This window comes from Patagioenas fasciata, chromosome 33, assembly GCF_037038585.1.
Source record: "Patagioenas fasciata isolate bPatFas1 chromosome 33, bPatFas1.hap1, whole genome shotgun sequence".
NCBI lineage: Eukaryota > Metazoa > Chordata > Aves > Columbiformes > Columbidae > Patagioenas > Patagioenas fasciata.
This window is the reverse complement of record NC_092552.1, coordinates 1,200,158-1,216,154: the sequence shown is the minus strand read 5'-3', so window position 1 is coordinate 1,216,154 and position 15,997 is coordinate 1,200,158. Positions and strand designations below refer to the sequence as shown.

At 63.0% G+C, this 15,997-nt stretch overlaps 1 protein-coding gene across 1 annotated transcript; it reads left to right on the top strand.

The window, feature by feature from the left end:
* The first annotated feature begins 456 nt into the window (after positions 1-456).
* Positions 457-11,692, top strand: CLPTM1 (CLPTM1 regulator of GABA type A receptor forward trafficking). The gene is made up of 14 exons (XM_065859420.2): positions 457-553; positions 666-778; positions 1,870-1,993; positions 2,099-2,257; positions 2,343-2,460; positions 2,886-2,971; positions 3,107-3,227; positions 5,360-5,604; positions 6,335-6,428; positions 7,458-7,648; positions 7,730-7,825; positions 9,269-9,404; positions 9,644-9,811; positions 11,217-11,692. The coding sequence occupies exons 1-14, from the start codon at positions 506-508 to the stop codon at positions 11,405-11,407; spliced, it is 1,890 nt and encodes a 629-aa protein (XP_065715492.1). The 5' UTR covers positions 457-505; the 3' UTR covers positions 11,408-11,692.
* The last annotated feature ends 4,305 nt before the right edge of the window (positions 11,693-15,997 follow it).

Here is a 15,997-nt window from a genome sequence, read left to right as displayed (position 1 = left end):
GGCATTCTCAGGGTGCTATGGCTGTATATACCATATATATATATATGTTTCGTATGTGTGTCATAATAGATACATTTTACTGACCTAAACTCTATTTTTACGGTTATCCTGCTGTCCCCCAGGTCCCTTTTCACTGCTCTCCAACAGGTGGCTCCCCCCGTTTTTGAAGACTGGAGCGACATTTACTTTTCCGGTTCCCACCAATGGGGTGGGCGGGGCTGGGAGTGGGGTGGGCGGAGCTGTGAGGGAAAGGGCGGGGCTTTTTGAGCGAGGTAGGAAAACGAGTGGGCGGGGCTCGGAAATAAGTAGGAGGGGTTGAGAGTGGGGTGGGCGGGGCTGGGAGCAACGCGGACGGAGCTGGAAAACGAGTGGGCGTGGCTGGAAACCCGAGTAGGCGTGGTTTGGAAGGGAGTGGGCGGGGCGATCTGCCTGCTCCGCCCTCCCGCGCCGTCACGTGACGCCGGCGGCGGTCTCGCGAGAGCGGCGGGAGCGGCGGCGCAGCAAGATGGCGGCGCCGGGGACGGAGGTGGCGGCGGCGACCGGGCCGGGGCAGGTACGGACGGGACCGGGGACAGCGGGGACAACGGGGACAGCGGGGCTGGGGGAGCAGCAGCAGAGCCCCGACTGGTGACACTACTGACCGTCCCGGTCCCTTCTCCCCGTAGGTGACGAGCAACGGCAGCGCTGGTGGTAGCGGCGAAGCGGCGGCGGCGGCCGAGACGCAGCGGCAACAACCGGCGCCCAACGCCTGGCAGGTCATCAAGGGGGTTCTCTTCAGGTGAGCCCCCTGGTTCCTTCCATCCTGGGTTCTTCGTGGTGTCCTGGGGCTCGTCCCCCCCGTCCCGGGGTCCCCGTGGGGTCCCGGGGCTCGTCCCCCCCATCCCGCTGTCCCTGGGGGCTACCGGGGGCTCGTCACCCTCATCGTGGGGTCCCCATGGGGTTCGTCCCCCCTGTCCTGGGGTCCCCATGGGGTCCTGGGGCTTGTCCCCACATCTTGGGGTCCCCATGGGGTCCCGGGGCTCATCCCCTGTATCCCAGGGTCCCCGTGGGGTCCTGGGGCTCATCCCCCCTATCCTGTGGGGTCCTAGGGCTTGTCCCCCCCATTCCAGTGTTCCGGCAGGGTCCAGGGGCTCGTCCTCCCCATTGTGAGGGGTCCCGGGGCTCATCCCCCCTGTCTCGGGGTCCCTGTGGGGTGCTGAGGCTCGTCCCCCCCCATCGTGGGGTCCCCGTGTGGTCCAGGGGCTCATCCCCCCCATTGTGGGGCCCCATGGGGTCCTGGGGCTCATCCTCCCCATCGTGGGGTCATTGTGGGGTCCCGGGGTTCGTGTCCCCCCCCCCCATTGCGAGGGGTCCCGGGGTTTGTTTCCCCCCTCTCAGGGTCCCCATAGGGTCGCGGGGTTTGTTTCCCCCCTCCCGGGGTACCCATGGGGTCCCAGGGCTCGTCTGCCCCATTCTGAGGGGTCCCCACGCTCATCCCCCACATCGTGGGGTCCCCATGGGGTCTTAGGGCTCGTCCCCCCCCATTGTCAGGGGTGCAGGGGCTCATACCCCCATCCTAGGGTTCCTGTGGGGTCCCAGGGCTCATCCCCCTCATTGCGGGGTCCCCGTGGGGTCCTGGGACTCGTCCCCCGCATCCTGGGGTCACCATGGGGTCCTGGGGCTTGTTCCCTCCACTGCGGGGGATCCCGAGGCTCATCCCCCCCATCCCCACATTTTGGGGTCTCATCCCAGGGGCAGGCGAGGACATTACCAAAAAATCTCCCGAAACGGGCAAAAAAGCCGCATTTCTGCACAAAAGAGACCACGGTGGCGGGGGGGGGTCACCAACCAGGACCCTCGGGCAACCCACCCCTCCTCTTCCTCCTGCAGGATCTTCATCATCTGGGCCATCAGCAGCTGGTTCCGCCGCGGACCGGCCCCGCAGGACCCCGGCAGCGCCGGGGGGGCCCCGCGAGCCCCCAGCCGCAACCTCTTCCCTAAGGACACCCTCATGGTAACGCCACATCAAATCCACCCAAACCACCATTTCCCCCCCGTTTCCGGGGCTCAGTGCCGCTCACCACCACCCCCCCGTGTATCTATACGTTCCCCCCTCTAGGATCTTTACGTTTACATCTCGGAGCACGAGCACTTTACGGATTTCAACCTCAGCTCCGCGCTGTTCTGGCAGAAGCGCGACCTGGTCTACGGCGACTGGACCAGCGGCGAGAACGCCGACGGCTGCTACGAGCACTACGGGGAGGTGGATATATCCCAGGTGGGCGCCCATTCTTTTAGGGGGGGCTGTTTTTAGGGGGAGGTCGCTGTATCTTCGTTAAGCGCCCCGTTAACCGCGATTGCAGAGCGTGCAGCAGAACGGCTCCATCTACATCCACGTCTACTTCACCAAGAGCGGCTTCCACCCCGACCCGCGGCAGAAGAACCTTTACCGGCGCCTCGCCACCGTGCACACCTCGCGAAGTACGGCGCCCCCAACCCCAAATTAGGGCAGAATTAACACCCCCCCCCATGCGCCGGTCCGTTTGCCACGCTTGGAATTGGTTTTAATGCCGAAAATCTCCGTGAACGTCGTGGTTTCCGCCACGTGGAGCCGTGTCCGCATCTCCTCGCGGGATGGGGTGACCCAAACGCTTCACCTCAGGGTTCCCCCCCACCTTGTTTGGTTCCCTCCCCTGTGCCCCTCTTGTTGGGTTCCCTCCCGCCCCCCCCTTGTTGGGTTCAGTCACCCCGCCTTGTTTGGGTCCCCCCTGGTTTGGGTTTGTTCCCCCTAAACCTCCCCATTTCCCTCTGGGATGCATGAGATGGTTGGGATTAATTAATCCGGGTTGTAAGATCCACTGGATCCCAGGATTTCCCTCCCCACCGTCTCCTTTCCCCCCTCCCAGTGATCAACAAATACAAGCGGCGGCGGTTCCAGAAGACCAAGAACCTTCTGACGGGGGAGACAGAGGCGGATCCCGAAATGATCAAGGTTTTGGGACGGGGGGGTCGGTTTTACCCCTTCCCCCTGCCCCTGTGTTTAATGGGGGGACCCCAGGCGGGACAGAGGGACCTCAAACGGGACAGAGGGACCCCAGTGACGGTTGCGGTGCCGTTCCCGTTGCAGCGCGCGGAGGATTTCGGCCCCGTGGAGGTGATCTCGCACTGGCACCCCAACCTGACCATCAACATGGTGGACGACCACACGCCCTGGGTGAAGGGCAGCGTCCCGCCCCCCCTGGACCAGTGTAAGGACTGGGATGCACTGGGACGCGCTAGGTCACATTGGGAAGCATTAGGTCATACTGGGATTCGCTGGGATATACTGGGACGCGCTAGGACACACTGGGACGCCCTAGGATGCTCTAGGACACTGGGATGTACTGGGACGCACTAGGACACTCTAGGATACTGGGACACGCTAGGTCACACTGGGATGTACTAGGATACTGGGATGCACTAGGTCACACTGGGACGCACTAGGACACTCTAGGATACTGGGATGTACTGGGACACCCTGGGATGTACTGGTATGCACTAGGTCAGACTGGGATGCACTAGGACTCACTAGGTCACATTGGGATGCACTAGGTCGCTGGGATGCAGTGGGACGTACTGGGACGCTCTAGGACACTGGGTTGCACTGGGACATACTGGGATGCACTAGGTCAGACTGGGATGTACTGGGATGCACTAGGACACTGGGATACACTAGGTCACATTGGGTCGCCCTGGGACGTACTAGGACACTCTAGGACACTGGGGCGCACTGGGATGTACTGGGACACTCTAGGACACTTGAGGATACTGTGATGCGCTAGGTCGCATTGGGACGCACTGGGACATGCTAGGTTGCACTGGGATGCACTAGGTCACGCTGGGATGTGCTGGGGCATACTGGGATGCACTAGGTTGCACTGGGACACACTAGGACACTGTAGGACACTGGGATGCACCAGGACGCTCTAGGACACTGGAACGCACTGGGATGCACTGGGATGCTCTAGGACACTGGGATACACTGGGTCGCGCTGGGATGTACTGGGATGCACTAGGTCATGCTGGGCTGTACTGGGATGCACTAGGACGCTTTAAGACGCTGGGAGGCACTGGGTCACATTGGGACACTCTAGGACACTGGGATGCAGTGGGATTCACTGAGATGCACTAGGATGCACTAGGACACTCTAGGATACTGGGATGCACTGGGTCACATTGGGACACTCTAGGACACTGGGACGCACTAGGACGCTCTAGATCACACTGGGATGTACTCGGACACGCTGGGATGTACTGGGACGCACTGGGACACTCTAGGACACAATGGGAAGCACTGGGATGCTCTAGGTCACAATGGGATACTCTGGGACACTGGGACGCACTAGAACACTCTAGGTCACACTGGAATTCACTGGGATGCACTGGGACACTCTAGGACACATTGGGAAGCACTGGGATGCTCTGGGACACTGGGACGCACTAGGACACTTTAGGTCACACTGGGATTCACTGGGACACACTGGGACACATTGGGAAGCACTGGGATGCTCTAGGTCACACTGGGATGCACTGGGATACTCTAGGTCACACTGGGATGCACTGGGACACTCTGGGGCACTGGGACACACTAGGACACTATGTCACACTGGGATTCACTGGGACACTCTAGGACACGTTGGGAAGCACTGGGATGCTCTAGGTCACACTGGGATGCACTGGGACACTCTGGGACGCACTAGGACACACTGGGACACTCTAGGACACATTGGGAAACACTGGGATGCTCTAGGTCACACTGGGATGCTCTAGATCACACTGGGATGCACTGGGACGCACTGGGACACTCTAGGACACATTGGGAAGCACTGGGATGCTCTAGGTCACACTGGGATGCTCTAGATCACACTGGGATGCACTGGGACGCACTGGGACACTCTAGGACACATTGGGAAGCACTGGGATGCTCTAGGTCACACTGGGACACTGGGATGCACGAGGACACTCTAGGTCACACTGGGACACTCTAGGACACATTGGGAAGCACTGGGATGCTCTAGGTCACACTGGGACACTGGGATGCACGAGGACACTCTAGGTCACACTGGGACACTCTAGGACACATTGGGAAGCACTGGGATGCTCTAGGTCACACTGGGATGCACTGGGACACTCTAGGTCACGCTGGGATTCACTGGGACGCACTGAGTCACACTGGGACACCTCCTGCTGTCCCCAGGAGATCCTTTGGGCCTCCTGCAGCCAACAGTGGCTCATTCCTCCACCCCCCTCCACGAGCAGGTGCCACATCTCCGCACCTACAGTGACACCACCTCTCCTGTCACCCCCACGTCACCTCCTCTTCTTTCCCCCCCTACCCCAGACGTGAAGTTCGACGCCATCAGCGGCGACTACTACCCCATCCTGTACTTCAACGACTACTGGAACCTGCAGAAGGACTACTTCCCCATCAACGAGTCGCTGCGGCGCCTGCCCTTCCGTCTGTCCTTCTGTCCGCTGTCCCTCTGGCGCTGGCAGCTCTACGCCGCCCAGAGCTCCCGCTCGCCGTGGAACTTCCTGGGCGAGGACCTGTACGAGCAGTCGGACGAGGAGCAGGACTCGGTCAAGGTGGGAGCAGCTCGTTAAGCGCTTAATTAATGGGGGGAGGGGGTGCGCAGGCGCCTGAGTAGTTTGGGGGCCCTAGTGATGGAGTTTAATTAAGTTCGCATCCTATTTGGTGCCTGGGTCACCCCAGTTTAATTAAACCCTCGTCTTCCTCAGTGTCCAGATCCCCCCAGTTTAATTAAACCCTCGTCTTCCTCGGTGCCCAGATCCCCCCAGTTTAATTAAACCCTCGTCTTCCTCGGTGCCCAGATCCCCCCAGTTTAATTAAACCCTCGTCTTCCTCAGTGTCCGGATCCCCCCAGTTTAATTAAACCCTCGTCTTCCTCAGTGCCCAGATCCCCCCAGTTTAATTAAACCCTCGTCTTCCTCAGTGTCCAGATCCCCCCAGTTTAATTAAACCCTCGTCTTCCTCAGTGCCCAGATCCCCCCAGTTTAATTAAACCCTCGTCTTCCTCAGTGCCCAGATCCCCCCAGTTTAATTAAACCCTTGTCCTCCTCAGTGCCCAGATCCCCCCAGTTTAATTAAACCTTCGTCTTCCTCGGTGCCCAGATCCCCCCAGTTTAATTAAACCCTCGTCTTCCTCAGTGCCCAGATCCCCCCAGTTTAATTAAACCCTCATCCTCCTTGGTGTCCAGATCCCCCCAGTTTAATTAAACCCTCGTCCTCCTCAGTGTCCAGATCCCTCCAGATCCTCCCAGTTCACCCCAGTCTGGACCAGTCTGTTGTTCGCAGGTCGCCCTCCTGGAGACCAACCCCTACCTGCTGGCGCTCACCATCATCGTCTCCATCGTCCACAGCGTCTTTGAGTTCCTGGCCTTCAAGAATGGTGAATTGGGGACACGGAGCGGGGCGGACGTGGCCTTAAACCTTTTGTGTTCCAGTTTGAACCCACTGCCCCTTGTCCTGTCACTGGTTGTCACCCAGAAGAGCCTGGCTCCATCCTCCTGGCACTCCCTGTTTCCCTATTGATCACCATTAATTAATCACCCCTCAGTGTCCTCCTGCTCTAGAGCTGGTCTCCCATCCAAGTACTGACCAGGCCCGACCCTGCTTAGCTTCCCCAATCAGCCATTCTCAGGGTGCTATGGCTGTATATATTATATATATATGGGTTCCCCAAGTATATCCTGATAGCATCTGAACTAAACCCCTTTTCAAGGGCAGAGCAGAGGGGCAGGAGAACCTCTCTGACCTACTGACCACCCCCTTCTAATCCCCCCAGGTCCCATTGGCTTCCTGGCCACAAGGGCCCAGTGCTGGCTCATGGTCACCCCACTGTCCTCAGGACCCCCAGGTCCCTGTCCCCTATGCTGTTCTCTAATAGGTCGCTCCCCACCTTACACTGGAACCTGGGGTTGTTCCTGCCCAAATACAAGACTCTATACTTGTTGTATTTCAATACATTTTCCCCACCCAACTCTCCAGCCTGTCCAGGTCTCTGATGGCAGCACAGCCTCCAGTGTCACCCATTCCTCCCACCTTGGTGTCACCAGCAAACTTACTGATAATCACTCTATCCCCTCATCCAAATCATTGATTAATATATTGAATAATACCTGCCCCAATATTGACCCATGGGCACTGCACCAGATCGAGGCCTCCAATTGGACTCTGTCCCATTGACCACGACTCTCTGGCTTCTTCCCTTCACCAGTTCACAGTTACCTCACTACCCACTCATCCAGCCCACACTCCCTCAGTTTAGCAGCAAGGATGCTGTGGGACGCTGTGTCAAATGCTTTACCCTGTCCGCATCGTCAATTTGACGGCAGAAAGCTGGAAAACGCGTGTTTTCTCGCGCTTTTGTCTCCGTCACCGGCGCCACGTGGTGACATTTAGCGTCCCCTCCCTACAGACATCCAGTTCTGGAACAGCCGGCAGTCGCTGGAAGGTCTGTCCGTCCGCTCCGTCTTCTTCGGCGTCTTCCAGTCGCTCGTCGTCCTCCTCTACATCCTGGACAACGAGACCAACTTCGTGGTGCAGGTCAGCGTGTTCATCGGGCTGCTCATCGACATCTGGAAGATCACCAAGGTCATGGACGTCCGGGTGAGTGACGGTGACACGCAAGGGGGGGCCGTGGGGTCCCCGTTTCCCCTCGGTGACACTTTTCCCCGGCTCTGGTGGCAGCTGGACCGCGAGAACAAAGTGGCCGGAGTGTTTCCACGCGTCACCTTCAATGATAAGTCGACCTACATCGAGTCTTCCACCAAGGTGTACGATGACGTGAGTTGTGGGGCTGGGGACGTCGTGGTGGCACCAAGGACGTTGTGGTGGGGCTGGGGACGTCTTGGAGGGGCCCAGGACATGGTGGTGGCACCAAGGACGTGGTGGTGGCACCAAGAACGTTGTGGTGGGGCTGGGGACATCGTGGGGGGACCCAGGACGTTGTGGTGGCACCAAGGACATTGTGGTGGGACTGGGGACATTGTGGTGGCACCAAGGACATTGTGCTGGGGACATCGTGGTGGCACCAAGGACATTGTGGTGGGGCTGGGGACATCGCGGGGGGACCCAGGACATCGCGGTGGCACCAAGGACATCGTGGTGGCACCAAGGACGTTGTGGTGGGGCTGGGGACATCATGGGGGGACCCAGGACGTTGTGGTGGCACCAAGGACATTGTGGTGGGACTGGGGACATTGTGGTGGCACCAAGGACATTGTGCTGGAGCTGGGGACATCGTGGTGGCACCAAGGACATTGTGGTGGAGCTGGGGACATCGTGGTGGCACCAAGGACATTGCGGTGGGGCTGGGAACGTCATGATGGCACCAAGGACATTGTGGTGGCACCAAGGACATTGTGGTGGGGCTGGGGACATCATGGGATGGCCAGGAACCTCATGGTGGCACCAAGGACATCGTGGTGGGGCTGGGAACATCATGGTGGCACCAAGGACATTGTGGTGGGGCTGGGGATGTCGTGGTGGCACCAAGGACGTGGTAGTGGGGCTGGGGACATAGTGGAATGGCCGGGAACATCGTGGTGGCACCAAGGACATAGTGGGGGGACCCAGGATATGGTGGTGGGGCTGGGGACATTGTGGTAGCACCAAGGACGTCGTGGTGGCACCAAGGACATTGTGGTGGGGCTGGGGACATCATGGGGGGACCCAGGACATGGTGGTGGGGCTGGGGCCATTGTGGTGGGGCTGGGGACATTGTGGTAGCACCAAGGACGTCGTGGTGGCACCAAGGACATTGTGGTGGGGCTGGGGACATCATGGGGGGACCCAGGATGTGGTGGTGGGGCTGGGGACATTGTGGTGGCACCAAGGACATTGTGGTGGGGCTGGGGACATCATGGGGGGACCCAGGACGTGGTGGTGGGGCTGGGGACATTGTGGTGGGGCTGGGGACATTGTGGGGGTCCCAGGACATGGTGGTGGGGCTGGGGATGTCGTGGTGGCACCAAGGACATTGTGGTGGCGCTGCGGACATAGTGGGGGGACCCAGGATGCGGCAGTGGGGCTGGGGACATTGCAGTGGCACCAAGGACATTGTGGTGGGGGTGGGGACATCACGGTGGCGCTGGGGATATCACCATGGGGCTGAATCCGGCTCTACCAGCTGCTGAGTGTTTCCCGGGGACACAGGCGGGCACTGGCACCAGCCGATGTCCCCGTCCCTGTCCCCATTGATCCGGATCGTGTCACCCCCCTCCCCAGATGGCGTTCCGGTACCTGTCGTGGATCCTGTTCCCGCTGCTGGGCTGTTACGCCGTGTACAGCCTGTTGTACCTGGAACACAAGGGCTGGTACTCCTGGGTGCTCAGCATGCTCTACGGCTTCCTCCTCACCTTCGGTGGGTACCAAAATCCCCACACCCCCCCCAAAATCCCCACACCCCGCCCAGTATCCCCACACACCCACCAATCCACCCCACACCCACCAATCCACCCCACACCCACCAATCCACCCCACACCGCGAGGAAGACGAAGGCGGTCGCGCCCCATGGAGCAGCATCTCTATGCTGGAATATGGGGGTGTCTCTCCACCACGGCACAGCTTCGTTAAGCTAACGAGGGTGCTCCCCCCCACAGGATTCATCACCATGACCCCCCAGCTGTTCATTAATTACAAGCTGAAGTCGGTGGCGCACCTGCCCTGGCGCATGTTGACCTACAAGGCGCTCAACACCTTCATCGACGACCTCTTCGCCTTCGTCATCAGGATGCCCATGATGTACAGGATAGGCTGCCTGCGTGATGGTATGGGGGGGCTTGACATTGTGGGGGGGCCTGGAGTCGTGGGGGGGACCCTTGGACTTGTGGGGGAGACCCTAAAGCTCTAGGGGGGACCATGGTGTTGTGGGGGTGACCCTGGAGCTATGGGGGCTTTGTCATCAGGATGCCCATGATGTACAGGATAGGCTGCCTGTGTGATGGTATGGGGGGGCTGGACATTGTGGGGGGGCCTGGAGTCGTGGGGGGGACCCTTGGACTTGTGGGGGAGACCCTAAAGCTCTAGGGGGGACCATGGTGTTGTGGGGGTGACCCTGGAGCTATGGGGGCTTTGTCATCAGGATGCCCATGATGTACAGGATAGGCTGCCTGTGTGATGGTATGGGGGGGCTGGACATTGTGGGGGGGCCTGGACTTGTGGGGGGGACCCTATACTTGGGGAGCAACCCTGGACTTTTGGGGGGGACCCTAAAGCTCTAGGGGGGACCATGGTGTTGTGGGGGTGACCCTGGAGCTATGGGGGCTTTGTCATCAGGATGCCCATGATGTACAGGGGGGTCCTGGGTGATATGGGGGTGCCCTGGATGATGTGGGGGGGACCCTGGGCTTGTGGGGGGACCCTGGAGCTCTGGGGGTGACACTGGGGCTGTGGGGGGGACCCTGGGGCCATGGGGCTGACCATAGAGCTGTGGGGGTTTTGTCATGAGGATGCCCACGGTGTACAGGATGGGGGAGCCTGTGTGACAGTATGGGGGGGTCCTGAGCATTATGGGGGGGTCCTGGGGTTGACCGTGGACTTGTGGGGGGACCCTGGAACTCTGGGGGTGACACTGGGACCATGGGGGGGACACTGGGACTGTGGGGGTGACTATGGAGCTGTGGGGGATGCCCACAATGTACAGAATGGGGGGCCCTGGGGGGTGACCCTGGGGGGTCCCCAGGACCCCCTCCCAAATATGAGGGTGACCCTAGGACCCCCTCCCAAATATGGGGGTGACCCTGAGCCTTACAAAGCAGGGGGGGTCCCAGTCCACAAGGGTGACTGTGGGGGGGTCCCCAGGGGCCCTTCTAAAACCTGGGGGTGCCCCTGGAGCTCTGGGGGGGTTTGGGGGACCCCCTCCCAAATCTGTGGGTGAGTCTGGGGTTCTGGAGGGGTTTGGGGACCCCCTCCCAAATCTGGAGGTGCCCCTGCGTGGGGTTTGGGGGCCTCTCCTATATCTGGGGTGACCCTGGGCGGTCTCCATGACCCCCTCCCAAATCTGGTGGTGCCAATGTGCTCCCACCCTCTATCCCCCTTTTCTTCTCATCGCCCCATTGCCCCCGAACTCCACAGGGTTCTGGGGATCCCCCCCACATCCCCGTCACCCCCCCACAATTCTGGGGGTCCCCAACACCCCCCTCACCCCATATTTGTGCTTCTCCCCCCACCCAGACGTCGTCTTCTTCATTTACCTCTACCAGCGCTGGATCTACCGGGTCGACCTCACACGCGTCAACGAATTCGGGCTCAGCGGGGAGGACCAGGTGCCCCCCCGGCCCCCCCCCGCGCCCACCACCCCCCCCACCACCCCCACCCCCCAGCTGGGGGGGGACAAACCCCCAGAGGACAAAAAGAAGGATTAAACCCCCCCCCCCATTTCCCACTTGGTTTTTACCAAACTCGGCCTTTCCGCCGGGCAGCGGATTGGGGGGCGTGGGTTGTGTGGCCCCACCCCCGGGGGTCGGGGGGGTTGGGGGGCGGCTGTGCGGCCCCCCCTGGTTTGGGGAGGGGTTTTTCCCCCCCCTTTTCACGTTTTCCCCCCCCTGGTCCGGGTCCTGTCCGCGTTGTTGGCTCCATCCCATTGTGCCGGTGTGTAGGACAGTGTCGCGGCGTCGCCTCCTCCATAAAGAGCTGATTTCACCCCAAAATGTGGCCCCCCCTGCCTCGTTACCCCCCCCCCCCCAACTCTACTGGGGTTTTGGGGGACCCTCCTGGTGCTTTTTGGAGGGGTCCCAGGGTCCCAACCGGTGGTCTTGAGGGGGTCCTGGGGTCCCTCTCAATGCTCCTGGGGGGGTCCCAATCCCCAGGGGGGGTCCTGGGGGGTTCCTGGGGTCTCTCCTGGTGGTCCTGGGGGGGTCCTGGTCCCAGAGTGGGTCCCCAGGGGTCCCTCCTGGTGCTTCTTGGGGGGGTCCTGGGATCCCTCCCAGTGGTCATGGGGGGTCCCAATCCCCAGGGAGGGTCCTGGGGTCCCTCCCCGTGCTCCTGGGGCGTTCCTGGGGTTCCCTCCTGGTGGTCCTGGGGGGTTCCTGAGGTCCCTCCTGATGCTGCTGGGGGGGTCCTGGTCCCAAGGTGGGTCCCCAGGGGTCCCTCCTGGTGCTTCTTGGGGGGGTCCCAGGGTTTTCTCCTGGTGGTTCTTGGGGGGTCCTGGGGTCCCTCCCAGTGGTCCTGGGGGGTCCCAACCCCCACGGGGGTCCCAAGGGTCCCTGTTCATGTTTGTGGGGGTCTTGGTTCCAGGGGCCCCTCTGGGGGGGTCCTGGGGGCCCCTCCTCATCCCTGTGGGGGTCCTGGGATCCTTCCCAGTGGTTCTGAGGGGGGTCCCTCCTGGTGGTTCTGGGGGGGTCCCAATCACCAGGGGGGGTCCTGGGGGTCCCTCCAGGTGGTCCTGGGAGATTCCTGGGGTCCCTCCTGATGCTGCTGGTGGGGGGGGGGGGGTCCTGGTCCCAGGGCGGGGTCCCAGGGGTCTATCCTGGTGCTTCTTGGGGGGGTCCTGGGATCCCTCCCAGTGGTCCTGGGGGGTCCCAATCCCCAGGGAGGGTCCTGGGGGTCCGTCCCCGTGCTCCTGGGGGGTTCCTGGGGTCCCTCTGGGGGGGTCCTGGGGGCCCCTCCTCATCCCCGTGGGGGTCCTGGGATCCTTCCCAGTGGTTCTGGGGGGGGGGATCCTGGGGGTCCCTTCTGGTGGTTCTGGGGGGTCCTGGGATCCCTCCCCGTGGTCCTGGGGGGGGTCCCAATCACCAGGGGGGGTCCTGGGGGTCCCTCCTGGTGGTCCTGGGGGGGTCCTGAGGTCCCTCCTGATACTGCTGGGGGGGGTCCTGGTCCCAGGGGAGTCCCTAGGGGTCCCTCCTGGTGCTTCTTAGGGGGGTCCCAGGGTTTTCTCCTGGTGGTTCTTGGGGGGTCCTGGGGTCCCTCCCAGTGGTCCTGGGGGGTCCCAACCCCCACGGGAGTCCCAAGGGTCCCTGTTCATGTTTGTGGGGGTCTTGGTTCCAGGGGACCCTCTGGGGGGGTCCTGGGGGCCCCTCCTCATCCCTGTGGGGGTCCTGGGATCCTTCCCAGTGGTTCTGAGGGGGGTCCCTCCTGGTGGTTCTGGGGGGTCCTGGGGGGGTCCCAATCACCAAGGGGGGTCCTGGGGGTCCCTCCAGGTGGTCCTGGGAGATTCCTGGGGTCCCTCCTGATGCTGCTGGTGGGGGGGGGGGGTCCTGGTCCCAGGGAGGGGGTCCCAGGGGTCTATCCTGGTGCTTCTTGGGGGAGGTCCTGGGATCCCTCCCAGTGGTCATGGGGGGTCCCAATCCCCAGGGAGGGTCCTGGGGGTCCCTTCCCGTGCTCCTGGGAGGGTCCTGGGGTCTCTCCTGGCGGTCCTGGGGGGTCCCAATCCCCAAGGGAGGGTCCTGGGGGTCCCTTCCCGTGCTCCTGGGAGGGTCCTGGGGTCCCTCCCAGTGGTCCTGGGGGGTCCCAATCCCCAGGGAGGGTCCTGGGGGTCCCTCCCCGTGCTCCTGGGGGTTTCCTGGGGTCCCTCTGGGGGGGTCCTGGGGGCCCCTCCTCATCCCCGTGGGGATCCCGGGATCCTTCCCAGTGGTTCTGGGGGGGGTCCTGGGGGTCCCTTCTGGTGGTTCTGGGGGGTCCTGGGATCCCTCCCCGTGGTCCTGGGGGGGTCCCAATCACCAGGGGGGGTCCTGGGGGTCCCTTCCCGTGCTCCTGGGAGGGTCCTGGGGTCTCTCCTGGCGGTCCTGGGGGGTCCCAATCCCCAAGGGAGGGTCCTGGGGGTCCCTTCCCGTGCTCCTGGGAGGGTCCTGGGGTCCCTCCCAGTGGTCCTGGGGGGTCCCAATCCCCAGGGAGGGTCCTGGGGGTCCCTCCTCGTGCTCTTGGGGGGTTCCTGAGGTCCCTCCTGATGTTGCTGGGGGGGTCCTGGTCCCAGGGGGATCCCCAGGGGTCCATCCTGGTGCTCCTGGGGGGCTCCCAGAGGTCCCTGCTCATGTTTCTGGGGGGTCTTGGTCCCAGGGGTCCCTCTGGGGGGGTCCTAGGGGCCCCTCCCCATCCCCAGGGGATGTCCCAGGGTCCCTCCCGGTGGTCCTGGGGGTGGTTCCCAGGGGTCCATCCTGGTGCTCATGGGGGGGAGTCCCAATCCCCAGGGGGGGTCCTGGGGGTCCATCCTGGTGCTTCTGGGGGAGAGGTCCTGGGGTCCCTCCCGATGTTCTGGGGGGGGTCCCGGTCCCTGGGGGGGCCTGGGGTCCTTCCCGTGGTTCTGGGGGGTCCCGTTTTATGTCCCCGGTGTCACGCCGCCCCCTTCCCTTCCCCCCCCAATCACGTGGCACCGGCCCCACGTGCGCCGCGCCCCGAGGGGCGTGGCCTCTTACTCTCGGCCCCGCCCACCGCTGCGAGCGCAGCACTGCGCCTGCGCAAAAGGAGAGGCGGAGCCACGGCTGCGGATTGACAGAGCGAGCGGCCAATCTGCGCTCATACCGGGCAGGTGGGCGTTGCCTCCACCACGTGGCCACGCCCCTGCACCGCGGGAACCGGACCGGGGGATCGGGGAAACGTGCGCGGGCGGGACCGGGGGACCCGGAGCCCGGGAACCGTGCGTGGGAAGGACCCGGAGCCCGGGAATCGTCCGTGGGCAGGACCGGGGGACCCGGAGCCCGGGAATCGTCCGTGGGCAGGACCCGGAGCCCGGGAATCGTCCGTGGGAAGGACCCGGAGCCCGGGAACCGTCCGTGGGCAGGACCGGGGGACCCGGAGCCCGGGCACCGTCCGTGGGAAGGACCCGGAGCCCGGGAATCGTCCGTGGGCAGGACTGGGGGACCCGGAGCCCGGGAATCGTCCGTGGGCAGGACCCGGAGCCCGCGGAACCGTCCGTGGGCAGGACCAGGGGACCCGGAGCCCGGGGGGGCCGCTGCACCCCCGCCCTGCTCATCCCCTCCATTAGCGCCGTTAAACCGGGCTTAACCCTCTTCTGGGCGCCCCCCCGGGCCCGGCTCAGCCCGGATTAGGCTCCATCTGCCCGGCGGAGCCGCTGGCACGGCCCGGGTTAACACGGGAGGGGGGGGACGCATGGGCAGGGACCCCCAGGGCACCCCAAGGGAACCCCGTGTGCACAGACCCCCCCCAGGGACCCCAATGTGCACAGAACCCGCCCCCCCAAGGGACCCCAATATGCACAGACAGCCCCCCAAGGGACCCCAATATGCACAGACACCCCCCTCAGTGACCCCCATGTGCACAGACCCCCCCACGCCAGGGACCCCCATGTGCACAGACCCCCTCCACAAGGGACCCCAATATGTACAGAACCGCCCCCCCAAGGGACCCCAATATGCACAGAACCGGCCCCCCCCAAGGGCCCCCAATATGCACAGACACCCCCCTCAGTGACCCCCATGTGCACAGACCCCCCCCACACCAGGGACCCCAATATGCACAAAACCCCCCCACAAGGGACCCCAATATGCACAGACACCCCCCCTCAGTGACCCCCATGTGCACAGACCCCCCCACACCAGGGACCCCCATGTGCACAGACCCCCCACGCCAGGGACCCCCATGTGCACAGACCCCCCCCACAAGGGACCCCAATATGCACAGACTGCCCCCCCAAGGGACCCCAATATGCACAGACACCCCCCCACCAAGGGCCCCCAATATGCACAAAACCCCCACGCCAGGGACCCCCATGTGCACAGACCGCCCCCCCCAAAGGGACCCCAATATGTACAGACCCCCCCCATCCCCCAAGGGACCCCAATATGCACAGACTGCCCCCCCAAGGGACCCCAATATGCACAGAACCGCCCCCCCCAGGGCCCCCAATATGCACAAAACCCCCACGCCAGGGACCCCCATGTGCACAGACAGCCCCCCCCAAGGGACCCCAATATGTACAGACCCCCCCCATCCCCCAAGGGACCCCAATATGCACAGACAGCTCCCCCCAGTAACCCCCATATGCACAGACCCCCCCCCTC

What these genes read in the sequence shown, in the direction of transcription:
- CLPTM1 (XM_065859420.2), top strand. Translation starts at nt 506, where the DNA reads ATGGCGGCGCCGGGGACGGAGGTGGCGGCGGCGACCGGGCCGGGGCAG. An exon ending in CCCGCCCCCCCTGGACCAGT is followed by an intron (nt 3,228 to 5,359) that starts GTAAGGACTGGG and finishes CCCCTACCCCAG; the next exon opens with ACGTGAAGTTCGACGCCATC. An exon ending in CCACCAAGGTGTACGATGAC is followed by an intron (nt 7,826 to 9,268) that starts GTGAGTTGTGGG and finishes CCCCCTCCCCAG; the next exon opens with ATGGCGTTCCGGTACCTGTC.